At 41.5% G+C, this 13,105-nt stretch overlaps 1 protein-coding gene across 7 annotated transcripts in view; it reads left to right on the top strand.

The window, feature by feature from the left end:
• Window positions 1-13,105, top strand: part of LOC147033925 (janus kinase and microtubule-interacting protein 3-like) — a 150,638-nt gene that overhangs the window by 82,301 nt on the left and 55,232 nt on the right. For all 7 annotated transcript variants that reach the window (XM_085873225.1, XM_085873216.1, XM_085873246.1 and 4 more), the window contains one exon: window positions 9,119-9,238. In XM_085873225.1, the coding sequence (XP_085729351.1) occupies window positions 9,119-9,238 (120 nt within the window). The remainder of the gene's footprint in view (window positions 1-9,118; window positions 9,239-13,105) is intronic.

Raw genomic sequence — 13,105 nt, forward strand, 5'->3', positions numbered from 1 at the left:
GACTACAACCCATCCCTTCCCCTCCCTCCTCCCAACCCATCCCTTCCCCTCCCTCCTCCCAACCCATCAACTGCCTCCTCCCACCAAGCACTCCAACAAAATAGTTGATAATGAAGGGCTGACTTGGCAGATGTGATGTGTATGGCAAAGATCAGGCATATTCGATGATGAATGCTTTATCGCAATTATTTTCATTGCACTCGATGAAGTTAAACTTTCTGCACATTCCCTAATCTTTCCTTCTCTCAATATAATTATCCGTACAGTAGAAAAGCTAAGTTTATGCTTTGGCAACTTGTAAATATGGAGATGGAGGGATAACAGCCTTGCTTGCTTCAAGTAAACATGTAAATATGCTTTGTTATAAGAATCGGTATTTCTCAAAATTTTCAGATTTCCCTCCAGATTTTGAGAGTTACTGAATTCACCAGCTACGATGCTCAAATCTGAAACCAGGTTTCGATTATATACCTTAATTGGTGCGTCAGAGGTCATTATGGAAAATTGCCAAGGCTTTTTGAGTTGGCTAAAACAAAATGGCGGATTAAGACCTCTGAGAGTGGAACAAGGGCTGACCAAGGGTAAGCCTGTTTTTGGTTTTAATTTAATAAGTCCATTAATTATCTTCAAAAAGGGTGTTTAACTTCACCCAAATACCCAGTTTACATTCATGCACTCCCTTGGAGTTCCCTTCGTATGCTTGCAAAGTTTTGGGCTGCTACGTTTCATGGTTTTGGAGTTATGGAAGGACACACACACACACACACACACACACACACACACACATTTATTATTATAGATTGTGCTGGCAAAAGTCACTTGATTATATTATATTTGCTGAATTGGCAGCTGGTTACCTCTGCCACAGAAGTTGGACGGAGATTTTTTTTAACCCCTGTCGGTCTGTCGGTCTGTCTGTCTATGTGAGCAAGATAACTCAAAATGGGACGGTTTTGGAAGAAACTTGGTGGATAGGTGAGGTGTGACAACAACTAATTGATTCGATTTTGGTGAAGATCCAGATCCAGATATGAGAATTAAAAATAAAATTTGGTGATTCTTCACCATTGAGAGATGGGACCAAAATTATATATAGCACAATATCTCAAAAAGTTGTGGATGGATTCTGACAAAACTTGGTGGATGAGTTGGGTAGGTGACAAAAACAAACCAACCTGGCCTATCAGTGGGATACAAAACGTAAACTGTTCAGCCTGGCAGAGGTATTTGCTCTACCGAGTGCTGTTCTCGTTACCTCCGCCACTGAAGGTGGAAGGAGGTTATGTTTTCATCCATGTCTGTCTGTTTGCTTGTCTGTTTGTCTGTTTGTGTGCAGGATATCTCAGAGTTGTGGACAGATTCGGAGGAAACTTGGTGGACACGTTGGGTGTGTGACAAGGAAGAATTGTTTGAATTTTGGTGAAGATCCAAATCGAGGGTCCGGATACGATAATTATTTAATTCCTAAAGTGATTCTTCACCACTGAGAGATAGGGCCAAAAACGATATACAGCATGATATTTCAAAAGTTATTGAGCCCGATATGTTCTCGTGGATCAGTGCTTTGCCGAGGCAGAGGTATGCGCTCTTCCAAGTGCCCTTCTCGTTTGATATGAAATTGACTTGATTTTTGGTGATGTAAATTTGTGTACATTCATAACGTGATATTCACAACCCAAATGGCCTCCTTTTCTGCTTTAATACAATGAGCAAGTGTTTCTTAATCACCGTCTCTTTCTCGCTCCAAAAAAAAAATGCTCACACACTCTTTTGATTGTTTAGCAATTAGATGGATTAGATGTACAAGACTTTCTGCTGCATTGTTATCTTATGAACTGTACCAGAGAAACAGAAACAATAAAAGACAGAGAAGCGGTGAATTCTAGATGATAATAAGTCATCAATTAGTCTTTTATTTGTAAATATCATGTAGAATTTAAAATAAACTTTGTGCTTTCCCAAATATACACCTTTTCAAATGATTAACAAAGCAATGCAGTATCTGGGATTGGAATATGGCTTTCAGGCATTATAAGTTGGAGGCTAATAAATGCTAGCCATTAAAAGCTGTCTAATAAATCCTTTTTTAATTTAATTTCTACATTTCTTTTTACAATTCCCTCAAGCTCATGAAGTAATTTGTATATTATAACAAGCAGGATAAGGGCATTATTAAATACCAGTGTACTTTAGCCTGAATTACAAGAACATAAAGAGGTTAAAGACAAATCGAGTGAATGTATGGGATTTGAACCTGCAGTAACAGCAAACAAAATGCTCAAAGGGGAGCAACAACCCATTATCCCTGAAAATAATGATTACAACAGCCATTTATTAACCCTCAAACATGATTACATTCATCATTGATTTACCTGGTGTCAAAAACACGAGATGTTCGCAACCTTTTGTCTGCAGATTCCATCCAGCCCAATTAGCAAATAGGTCTTCAGACCTCTGTCCCAAATTTCATGATAAACAAATCCAAGAAGTGTTTCCTTGGAAAGTCGAAGATACCAACTCACAGTCTCCAATGCTTTGTCTGCAGCTTAATGGAGTACTGTTCTCCCCTATGGGCTGGAACGCCAGCCTCATATTGTCTCTCCTGGATTCTGTGGAATCCAAAGCCCTCAGCATTATTGGGATCTCCCATGATGAGGCCAAAGCACAAGTTCTGTTACTCTCACATCACAGGCTGGTCGATGGTCCCCGTTTTTTTTTAATGTCTATTCTCCAATATTGCGCTCTCAGCTCTTTCAGTCCTCCGACCCTCCTTCTCTACTCCGGGATGCACGTGTTGCTCCAGTCACTCCTTCCAGGTCAAACTTCCAAAATCCAGGCTGAATGCACTCCTCAAATCTTTTATTCCTCGCTTCTCCCATATATTGAAGCACCTTCCAGAAACCATCCTATCTTACTCTTCCCTCCAGGGCTTCAAGCAGTCAGTGCACCACCATCTGGTGTTATCCCCAATCCTGATGCCTGATCTTCATTACCCCCATTAACCCTTCCTACCCCAACCCTCTTACTTTCTGATTTCAGTGTTTCCTCTCTCTCTCTCTCTCTCTCTCTCTCTCTCTCTCTCTCTCTCTCTCTCTCTCTCTCTCTCTCTCTCTCTCTCTCGCCCTCTGCTGGCTGTTAGTGAATCGAGTGGAGTGTCATGGCGGCTGCGTGGTCTTGGTGAGCTGTGATCTGCCCTGTTTTTTCGCCTTTCTAGCCCCTTTCGCATCTTTTTTCACCTCCCTTCCTTTGTTTCCTTCTACACATCGTTATTTCTGCTCCCACCCTCCCCTCTTCCCTCCTCTCTTCGTTAGACCTTGCGCTCCGGCCTTCCCTTGCGCCGTCGTCAACCCACCCCGCCCTGCCCATCTGTCCTTGTTATTTCAAGGTTTGCCCTTCTGTTCATCTCTTCCCCTTCCCTCCTCTTCCCCTTGTTTTCTCCTCGCATACCTTTTTTCCCCGAGATAGAGAGAGAAAGAGCCCACAGCTTCTTGTGGATAGCTTTTAGTTGGCGGCCCATCCCGGTCCTTCAACTGATCGTTTTTTTCCTCACTGGAGCTGTGTTTATTTCCTTTGGAAACCTGTCTCGGCTCGTATTTTAATTGCTGCACGAGAGCAATCGCCCCTCCTCCCCCTTCCTAAATATGACTTCGTATTCCCGTTCTTCGGCATTTGAAGCATTAACAAGAAAACATGGCGTCGTCTGTGTCCCGCCCGATGACGTCAGCGTCGAGGATCTCGTTATCGCAACAGGAAACATAGTCGGTACTAACAAAGTTCGTGCAGCCTCACGGATGAACAAACGTGTGGTTATCTTCGTGTCTGAGACAGAACTGGTTCACGAAATCGTATCAACCGGACTATCAATAGATGACGGGCATTTCGTGCTCGTCTCCCCCCTCGACACACCGGCCGTGAAGGTCATTATCTCGAACGCTCCTCCTTTCCTGAAAAATCAGACGCTGATCTCCGAACTATCTCGTTAAGGTTCTGTGGTTTCTCAGATGACCATGTTACCTTTACGTAGCCAGGATGATTGGACGAAGAATGTGATGTCTTTTCGGAGACAAGCTCATGTGGTACTTCCTCCCTCTAACGCTGAAAGAACCTTGAACATCGTTTTAAAACTCAAAATTGATAATCATGATTACCAAGTCTACACAACCACTGACACCTTGAAATGTTTCGAATGTGGTAATTTCGGACACTTGAAACGATCTTGCCCAAAATCAACCTCGTCGAACGATGAAACAAACCTCGTCAACAAGAATACGTCTTCTTCTTCTTCTTCTTCTTCTTCTTCTTCTTCTTCTTCTTCTTCTTCTTCTTCTTCTTCGCCGACTGTGAAGGAAGCGAATCCCGTGTCCAGTAATAAGGCCCAGGCCTCCTAACCCGATAGTCTAAACAGCAAAACGAATGTTAGGGATGGTTTCACCATCGTTCCATCAAGGAAGAGAAAGACTTTACCTGATGGTCGTTTAACCCAGAAGAAAGGAGCATTTACAAACGAGGAATCTGTCGGTAATGTTCCTGCAGTTGTGACTGACGTCACTCGACAATGTTTACCTGGAATGGACCCGGTATGGACCCGAATGGACCCGGACCCCGGTACCTACGACCAACAAGTTTATTCTACTTGCCGGTGAGGACAGAGATGTCTCCCTTCCAGAGACCACTTTACCTGTTATCGTAGTAAATGAAACTGTTTCACTCGTTAAAAACTCTCCTATTGGAAAGTCCATTGACTGTGATACACAGACCACGAGTGATGATCCTGCTGTCACTTCGGTAAATGTTAACCCTGAATCCTTGTCAGGAGGAAATAGCAAAGCAAATGTTAACCCTGAATCCTTGTCAGTGGGAAATAGCGAAACAAATGTTAACCCTGTTACTGCTCTCATCTCATCACGTGGTGAAGCTAGAAACGCAGGAAATGTTAAAATGGATGTTTTACGAGACCCCCAAAGTACTGTATACCTCCACACCGTTGGAGGCCGATAACACCGTGACGGTCGAGGGAAGCGATATGGCTACATCCACTGATGGTGTTTCTGTTTCATCAACTCCCCTGATTATTTCCATTAATTCACCAGGAGGTGTTCCCACAATGGAACAAATAAATCCTGTCAGTGTCGCCTCTATCTCCATAGGCCTGCCAGTGTTGTGTGAAGATGGGCATTCCCAACTGGAAAGACCCATCACTTTGGATGAACTTGGCACTGCCCTGCATGGCCTTGCCATTGGGAAAGCACCTGGATTGGTTGGACTTACAACCAAATTTTACATGAAGTTTTGGCACTTATTGGGTCCAGAACTCATTAACACCTTGAACGCAAGCTGCCAGCTTGGAGAGCTACCTCGAAGTTGCTGACGAGCTCTTCTTACCCTCATCCCCAAAAAGGGAGACATGCTGAGTATTGAAAATTGGCGTCCTATCTCCCTGTTATGTACGAACTATAAGATATTTTCAAAAGCCCTGGCATCGCGACTTACTCCTTATTTATCCTCGTTGTTGAAAGAAGACCAACGTTACTGTGTCCCAAAACGTTCCATCTATGACAACATCTCCCTTGTGAGAGACATCATTTAACTGTGCAAGGAAAACCCTAAAGATTTAGGACTTCTTCTCCTTGATCAGGAGAAAGCCTTTGACCGTGTTGACCATCGGTACCTTTTCGAAGTTCTTAAGCAGTTTGGACTTGGTTCAACCTTCATCTCTTATATTAAAATACTCTACAATAATATTTATAGTGTGCTTAAGATAAACAATGAACTTGTTGCTCCTTTGTCTATTAACAAGGGAATTAGACAAGGTTGCCCTCTTTCCGGGTTGCTTTACGCTCTCTCCATCGAACCCCTACTGGTTTATTTGCGCTGTAGACTAACAGGGGTTAGTTTGTCCCAGCTTGAAAGGCCCATCAAGGTACTGGCATACGCCGATGACGTATGTGTATTTGTACAAGATATCAATGGCGTTAACATCGTTCGTTATTGTTTGTCCTGATTTGAAAAGGCTTCTTCAGCCAAAGTATATTGGAACAAGACGAGCGCCCTTTGGCTCGGTCCATTGTGCTACTTGGCGCCAAGACTTCCTGCTCCACTCTCATGGGCCAATGATGGTGTGAAATACCTTGGAGTGTTCTTAGGTAATAATACCACAGTAGCAAAAAAATTGGGCTGGTCTGCTTGAGTTTGTTGAGGGTAAACTGCAAAAATGGAAAGGTCTGATCACACAACTGTCATATCGTGGAAGGGTCTTGGTCATCAACACACTGGTGGCCTCCACCTTATGGCACAGGTTCTTCATGCTGCATCCTCCAGTGGCGTTGCTTCAACATCTCCAGAAGTGCTTCGTGTCCTTTTTCTGGGACGGAAAACACTGGCTGCGACCTGGGGTCCTCAGTTTACCACTGACCGATGGAGGACAAGGCCTGGTCGACATAAAGAGCCGGCTAATGGCCTTTCGACTCCGGTTGCTCTTCGCATGCTATACACGCGACCCTCTCCACCATGGGTCAACGTCACTCGTCACCTTTTGCAACAGGCTGGGAGGCTAGGCTTATGACCACTCTCTTTTCCTGATGGACCTTTCCAAAATTGACACATCCCCCCTCTCTGGTTTCTATCAGAGCATACTAAATGCGTGGCAAGCTCTGACAATAACAAGAGCTACACAATCTTACACGAAACAGATGTTTCTGGAAGAACCTTTGTTCTACAACTCTCTTTTCCATGATATGCCTGCTGATAGGTGTTTTATTCAATGCTTTACCGCCAAGGGCGTTAAATCTGTAGCAGATCTTCTCAGCCCAAACAGCAGCTGGATCGGAGCTGATGCATTGGCAAGCCTGGTCGGTGTGCGATCCTCTCGAATCGTGGCACGCATATTATGTAGTGTGCTTTGGACATGCACACAGTTCGCACCTGCTTGGGAGCAGGACCACCAAAGCAATGAACAAAATACACATCGAATACCTTCTCTCTCTACCTTTCCTGAACTCGTAAGTGATTTTTCTCTTGCCAGCCCTCTTCCTTGTGCCCCTTTTAACGTAGGCTTCAATGGCCTTCCCAAACAAAAAGACCTATATTTGAGTTGTGTAAAATTTCTTTCGCAACAGCAAATAACACAGCAGAAGGTTCGATGGAGAGACCTCTTACCTTGTTCTCCCCCTTATTTTCTTAACTGGAAAGGTTTTTATCACCCTCCTGTACCACCACGACATGGCTTCCTCCAATGGAGACTAGTACACTGGATCCTTCCTTCTAATCACTTGTTACACCGTTTTTCAATTCTGCTTGTGGATGAATGTCCTTTTTGTAAGAAATCTGAAAACCTTTTTCACATCGATGTTGAATGCCAACGGTTGGCATCTTTATTTATTTTACTTCGGAATTGTTTTGTGAGGTTTGGTTTAATTTTAAACACTTGTGTGTTCATCTACGGATTGGATATTCCACACAAAAATTCCAATGCTGTGTTAGCAATTTCCTGCTTACTCAGGCAAAGATGGCAGTATATAAGTCAAGGAAAAGAAAACTTGATGGTGTTGGAGTAAATGATGAAGATGCTTTGTTTTTGTTCCAAAACCTTGTAATGAGTCGTGTTAAATTGGATTTTGCATTCTTTTCAGTAACTGGAAGATTACCGCAGTTCGAATCAAAATGGTGTATAAAGGAAGTTATTTGCAAAGTCCGAGAGGAATGTCTATCCTTTTGTGAAATGTTTTGCATATAATCCACCCGATTCATCTTTTCCTTTCCTCAGAAATTTTTTCTTGGTTTTCTTTCTTTCTCTGAAATGAAAATGTAACTCCCATTTGGGGGCTTTCTTTTCTATTTTTATAATAAAAAGATACAAATCTCTCTCTCTCTCTCTCTCTCTCTCTCTCTCTCTCTCTCTCTCTCTCTCTCTCTCTCTCTGTCTGTCTGTCTGTCTGTCTGTCTGTCTTTCTCTCTGTATCTCTCTCTGTCTCTCTCTCTCTCTCTGTCTCTCTCTCTGTGTCTCTCTCTCTGTCTGTCTCTCTCTGTCTCTCTCTGTCTCTCTCTGTCTGTCTCTCTCTGTCTCTCTCTGTCTGTCTGTCTCTCTCTGTCTGTCTGTCTCTCTCTGTCTGTCTGTCTCTCTCTGTCTGTCTGTCTCTCTCTCTCTCTCTCTCTCTCTCTCTCTCTCTCTCTCTCTCTCTCTCTCTCTCTCTCTCTCTCTCTCTCTCTCTGTCTTTTCTGTTCAATTATTCCCTTGCTGGTTGTGTCCAATTGTTGGTAAATGTAACCTTGCTCTTCCATGAGCCTCATTCTTGTGGAGAAATAAAATTCCCGTTTTAATGACATCACATTTCAAGGACCACGTGATGTTTTGAGGTTTTAGCTCTGGAGCTCAATCTGTTCTCACATCACTGTTACAATGGTTCTTTTTAAGGATTGTCACTTTATTCTGGAAAATCTCCAGTTGTTCCTTTATTGTAATATTTCTCGGTATATAGGTTTCAAAATCACACTAGGATTACTCCGACGATCACTAGCACTCCTCAGTCTCCAGTTTCTTCATTGTTACTTTGACATTCTTCAAATCTCTGCATTATATAGTCCAAAGTCAAGAGGTACACCGCATCATTTACTCACATGCCGTTTCCTTTCCTTGTATATCTGAGCACAGGGATGCATTGTAATGCCAGTTGTTATATGTTTAGCATCAATTATAATACATTTCTACAAATGTATTTTTGTGTGGAGGCATGGCTCGTGGAAGTGCTTTTACGTGAAATTTGAGTTCTTGTTTTCGCTGATAAAACGGTTGAACCCAAATATGTGCTGTTTCAGTGGATGTCTTACGTTGAATGATGTTGATCACGTCCTCACTATATTTTACATTGTTACATGACTACAATTGCGACAAGATGTTTTCCTTAAATGTGCCAGTACAGGCTCGGATGTGGAACAGGTAGCTTTGCTGAAATGCATTTTCTTTGTTCATTTCCAGTTTTACAATTGGTATGCAACAAAAAAAGAGTTTGCAAAATGCATATATAAAAAAAATACCTATCAAGCTACAAAATTTTTAAACATGTGCAAGAGAGTGATGTCGGAATCTTCTATTTCATTTATTTCCACTCCCGTCTTTCTGTAGGAGCAACAGATTGGAGAGAAGGCAGCTCGGCGCTTTCAACTGAAGATTGGCGAGTTGAATGCTGTAGTGCGTAAACTAGAGGATCGTAACACACTGCTCGCTGATGAACGCAATGAGCTGGTACAGTTATGTCGTTCTCTTACGAGATCAACACTTCTTTCATTCTTCCTTCTGTTGCTTCTTCTTACTGAGACTCGCACAACCTTTTTCATGAAGCTGTTATTAGATCTCTGGCCAATAAAGGAATTGCATTTGGTTACCATCCAAATGACAGTCATTCGGTATCATTTTGGTCTATTGAACCATGGGCAAAAGCCTTGTAGCCTGTAATAAGTTCAGGTTTACCAAGGAAAGACCTGACATGATGGCAGTTGCTAAATCTGCGGCTGGCTTGGAGGTCAGCTTTGATATGTAGTCTGTCCAGGAGAAGTCTTCGATGATGGGGACAGCATGGTCTCCTTCACAAACAGCATGTCTATCTGTGAGTCTCTCTGTGAGTCTCTCTCTCTCTCTCTCTCTCTCTCTCTCTCTCTCTCTCTCTCTCTCTCTCTCTCTCTCTCTCTCTCTCTCTCTCTCTTCTAAAAGCACGGTTGGTGAGATGGTGAAGCCATCCATGAGGTGGTGAAGCCATCCGTGAGGCGGTGAAGACAATTTGCCTTTTAATCACGTCCTGTTTGAACGTTAATCCCCCAACACCCTTAAGACCCCTAAAGACCCTGAGCACCAAAAAGGCCCTGAAGACACCAAGGACACAAAGGACCCTGAAGACCCCAAAATACCCCATAAGATCTAAAGACCCTGAAGACCTCAAAGACCCAAATGACCCTTGAGACCCAAAAAGACCCACAGACCCAAAAATACGCTGAAGACCCAATCATCCCATAAGACCAAGAAGTCTCAAAAGACCCCAAAGCCCCCAAAAGACCCTGAAGACACATCAGACCTTTAAGACCCCTTAGACCTTAACACCATTTAGACCCCTTACACCCTTCATACAGATTAGACAGCTTAGACCCTTGACCATTTAGACCACTAGGACCTTCTTATATCACAAATTAAATTTCAAATAAATACAATATCACTAATATTACAAATAAATTTGTAGAAAAGAAATGTTTGTATTATGATTGGTGTAAATAATGCCAACACAGAAAATCTATGACATCAATTTCTGCAACAACCTGTTGAGAGGCGAGCATAGTGAGCTGATCCACGCTAGTGAGGAAATAAAATAAATTGAAATGCGTGAAGAAGGACCTTTTCTAATGATCCACAATGCTGGAAATTAAGCTGGAAATAAAGAAATATTGCTTTCTTCCAGCAAATTGAACGCAGATCAAAGGCCGTACATTAAAAAATCCTAGAAATACAGATGAAATTGCCTCAATCAACAAGATAATTCATGGAATAAGTTATCCTGCACAGTGTTTAAGTATATGCTTCAATAGAAATAAAATAATGATTTTAAAGAATGTTGGAAAACATTTACAGAAATAGAGCACTGTTGAAGTAGCCTAATACACTACTTTATTTAACATGTCCAAGTACTGCAAAACTGCAGGTTCTTGGAAGCGATAAGAAGGAGACTTGGGTTCTACAGTGATGAACTACAGTGCCAAAAGAAAGTCTCTCACCTCTTTCAAAATGTTCACCCTTTGTTGCCTTCTTGACTGGAATTAAATTGCATTAAATCAGACGTTTTCCACCTTTGTTTACACATCGTAACCCACAACTTCCAAGTGAAAAACAAATTCTACAAATTTCAGAAAATTAATGAAAAATACAAAACTAGAATATCTTGGTTGGATAAGTGTCCACCCTCCTTATAATAGCAATTGTAAGTTAGCTCAGGTTTAACCAATAACCTTAAAAATTACACACCAAGTTAATTGGCCTTAACCTGTGTTAAATTGTAGTGATTCTGATGATTTCAGAATAAAATCAGCCGTTCCACGAGGTTTCCTCTGCTGGATAGAATGTTCCACAGCAAAGATTCAACCATGAGCACCATGGAGCTTTCAAAGACCTGGGATAAAGTTGTGGAAAGGCAAAGAATAGGGGATGGGTATAAAAATATTTCAAAGGCCTTGACTATCCCTTGGAGCACAGTCAAGACAATCATTAAGAAGTGGAAGGCATATGGTACCACCAACAACCTGCCTAAATCAGGTCATTCCTCCAAACTGGATGACCAAGCAAGCAGTTGACTGATCAGAGAGGCCACCAAGTGGCCAATGGCAACTTTGAAAGAGCTACAGGCCTTGATGGCAATGACTGGTCACTGTGTGCATGTGGCAACAATATACCAAGCACTCCACAAGTCTGGCCTATTCTGTGGGGTGGCAAGAAAGAAGCCATTACTCAAAAAGCCCACCTTGAGTCCCATTTTCAGTAAGCAAAAAAAAACACACCGGAGATTCTGAAGCCATGTGGCAAAAAGTTTTGTGGTCTGACGAAACCAAGATGGAACTTTTTGGCCTAAATGCAAAACGTTATGTTTGACGCAAACTCAACACAGCGTATCATCCAAAGAACACCATCCCTACCGTGAAGCAGGGTGGTGGCAGCATCATGTTATGGGGATGTTTCTCATCAACAGCGATTGAGACACTTATCAGGATAGAAGGAAAAATGGAAGGAGCAAAATACAGAAAAATCCTAGAGGAAAATATGCTGCCCTCTGCAATAAACCTGAAATTGGGATGGAAGTTCACCTTTCAGCATGAAAACAACCCGAAGCACACAGCCAAGCTACACTGGAATGGCTAAGGAACGAAATGATAAATGTCCTTGAGTGGCCCAGTCAGAGCCTCGACTTAAATCGAATTGAAAATCTGTGCATGACTTGAAGATTGCTATCCATCAAAGCTACCCACACAACCTCACTGAGCTTGAAGTGTTTTGTACAGAAGAATGGGCACATATTGCCCAATCAAGTAGAGCAAAGTTGTGAGAGACCTATACCAACAGATTTGCAGCTGTAATTGTTGCTAAAGGTGCTTCCTTCAATTATTAACTCAAGGGGATGGACACTTATCCAGCCAAGATATTCCAGATTTTTATTTTTAATTAATTTGCTGAAATTTGTATAATTTGTTTTTTGTTTGGAAGTTGTAGGTTACAATGTGTAAATTAAGGCGGAGAAAGTCTGACTTAATTCCATTTAATTTGAGGATATAAGGCAACAAACGATGAAAATTCTGAAACGGGGTCTCAATTTTTGATTGGCACTATAAATAATTCAATTTAAATAAAATAAAGATTGTAAAAGTCTTATAAAAATTAATTCCAGAATTTACTCTCATTTTACTGCCATTGATACAGTGTCTATTACACCACCTATTGTAACACACAATTGTATTGGTGTAATATACATTATAAAATTACATTAGTCATTCATGCCTGTTGTATGTGTCCTTTGTGACATCCTTAAAAATAGTAAGTTTCCTGTTTGGAATGATTTTAAATTTTGTTTGAGCACCAGGCAGGGAGACCGTAAACATATTATCTCACTCCTCTCTGCACATGTGCGATTGGGACAATTTCAGAGACAAAGTACTGTTAATCGGCAGGTTTGTTTTCTGATCCATGTTCTGATTCGTGTTCAAAATACAACATTCAATTCAAATAAGTTGTTTCTTGATCATAAACTAAAGTTTATGGGCAGACAGATGGACGGACAGACATGAACCAATTGCTTAACCACACTTTTCGCTTTGTGTGCCTGGTGTAATTATCGAAAACATCAAGAGAAACAATAATTTTATTATTCCTTGCAATTGTGTGTCACCATGTTGCTAAAATACACCAATCAGTACAAATACATCTGTGCTACTGAGAAAGAAGCATGTCTTAACGTTGACGAGCCACCAGTTCGAGTCGAAACTCCGCATCATATATATATATATATATATATATATATATATATATATATATATATATATATATATATATATATATATATATATATATATATATATATATATA

The sequence above is a fragment of the Eptatretus burgeri genome, chromosome 1 (genome assembly GCF_056783735.1).
Source record: "Eptatretus burgeri isolate ZD-2024b chromosome 1, Ebu_testis_v1, whole genome shotgun sequence".
Classification (NCBI taxonomy): domain Eukaryota; kingdom Metazoa; phylum Chordata; class Myxini; order Myxiniformes; family Myxinidae; genus Eptatretus; species Eptatretus burgeri.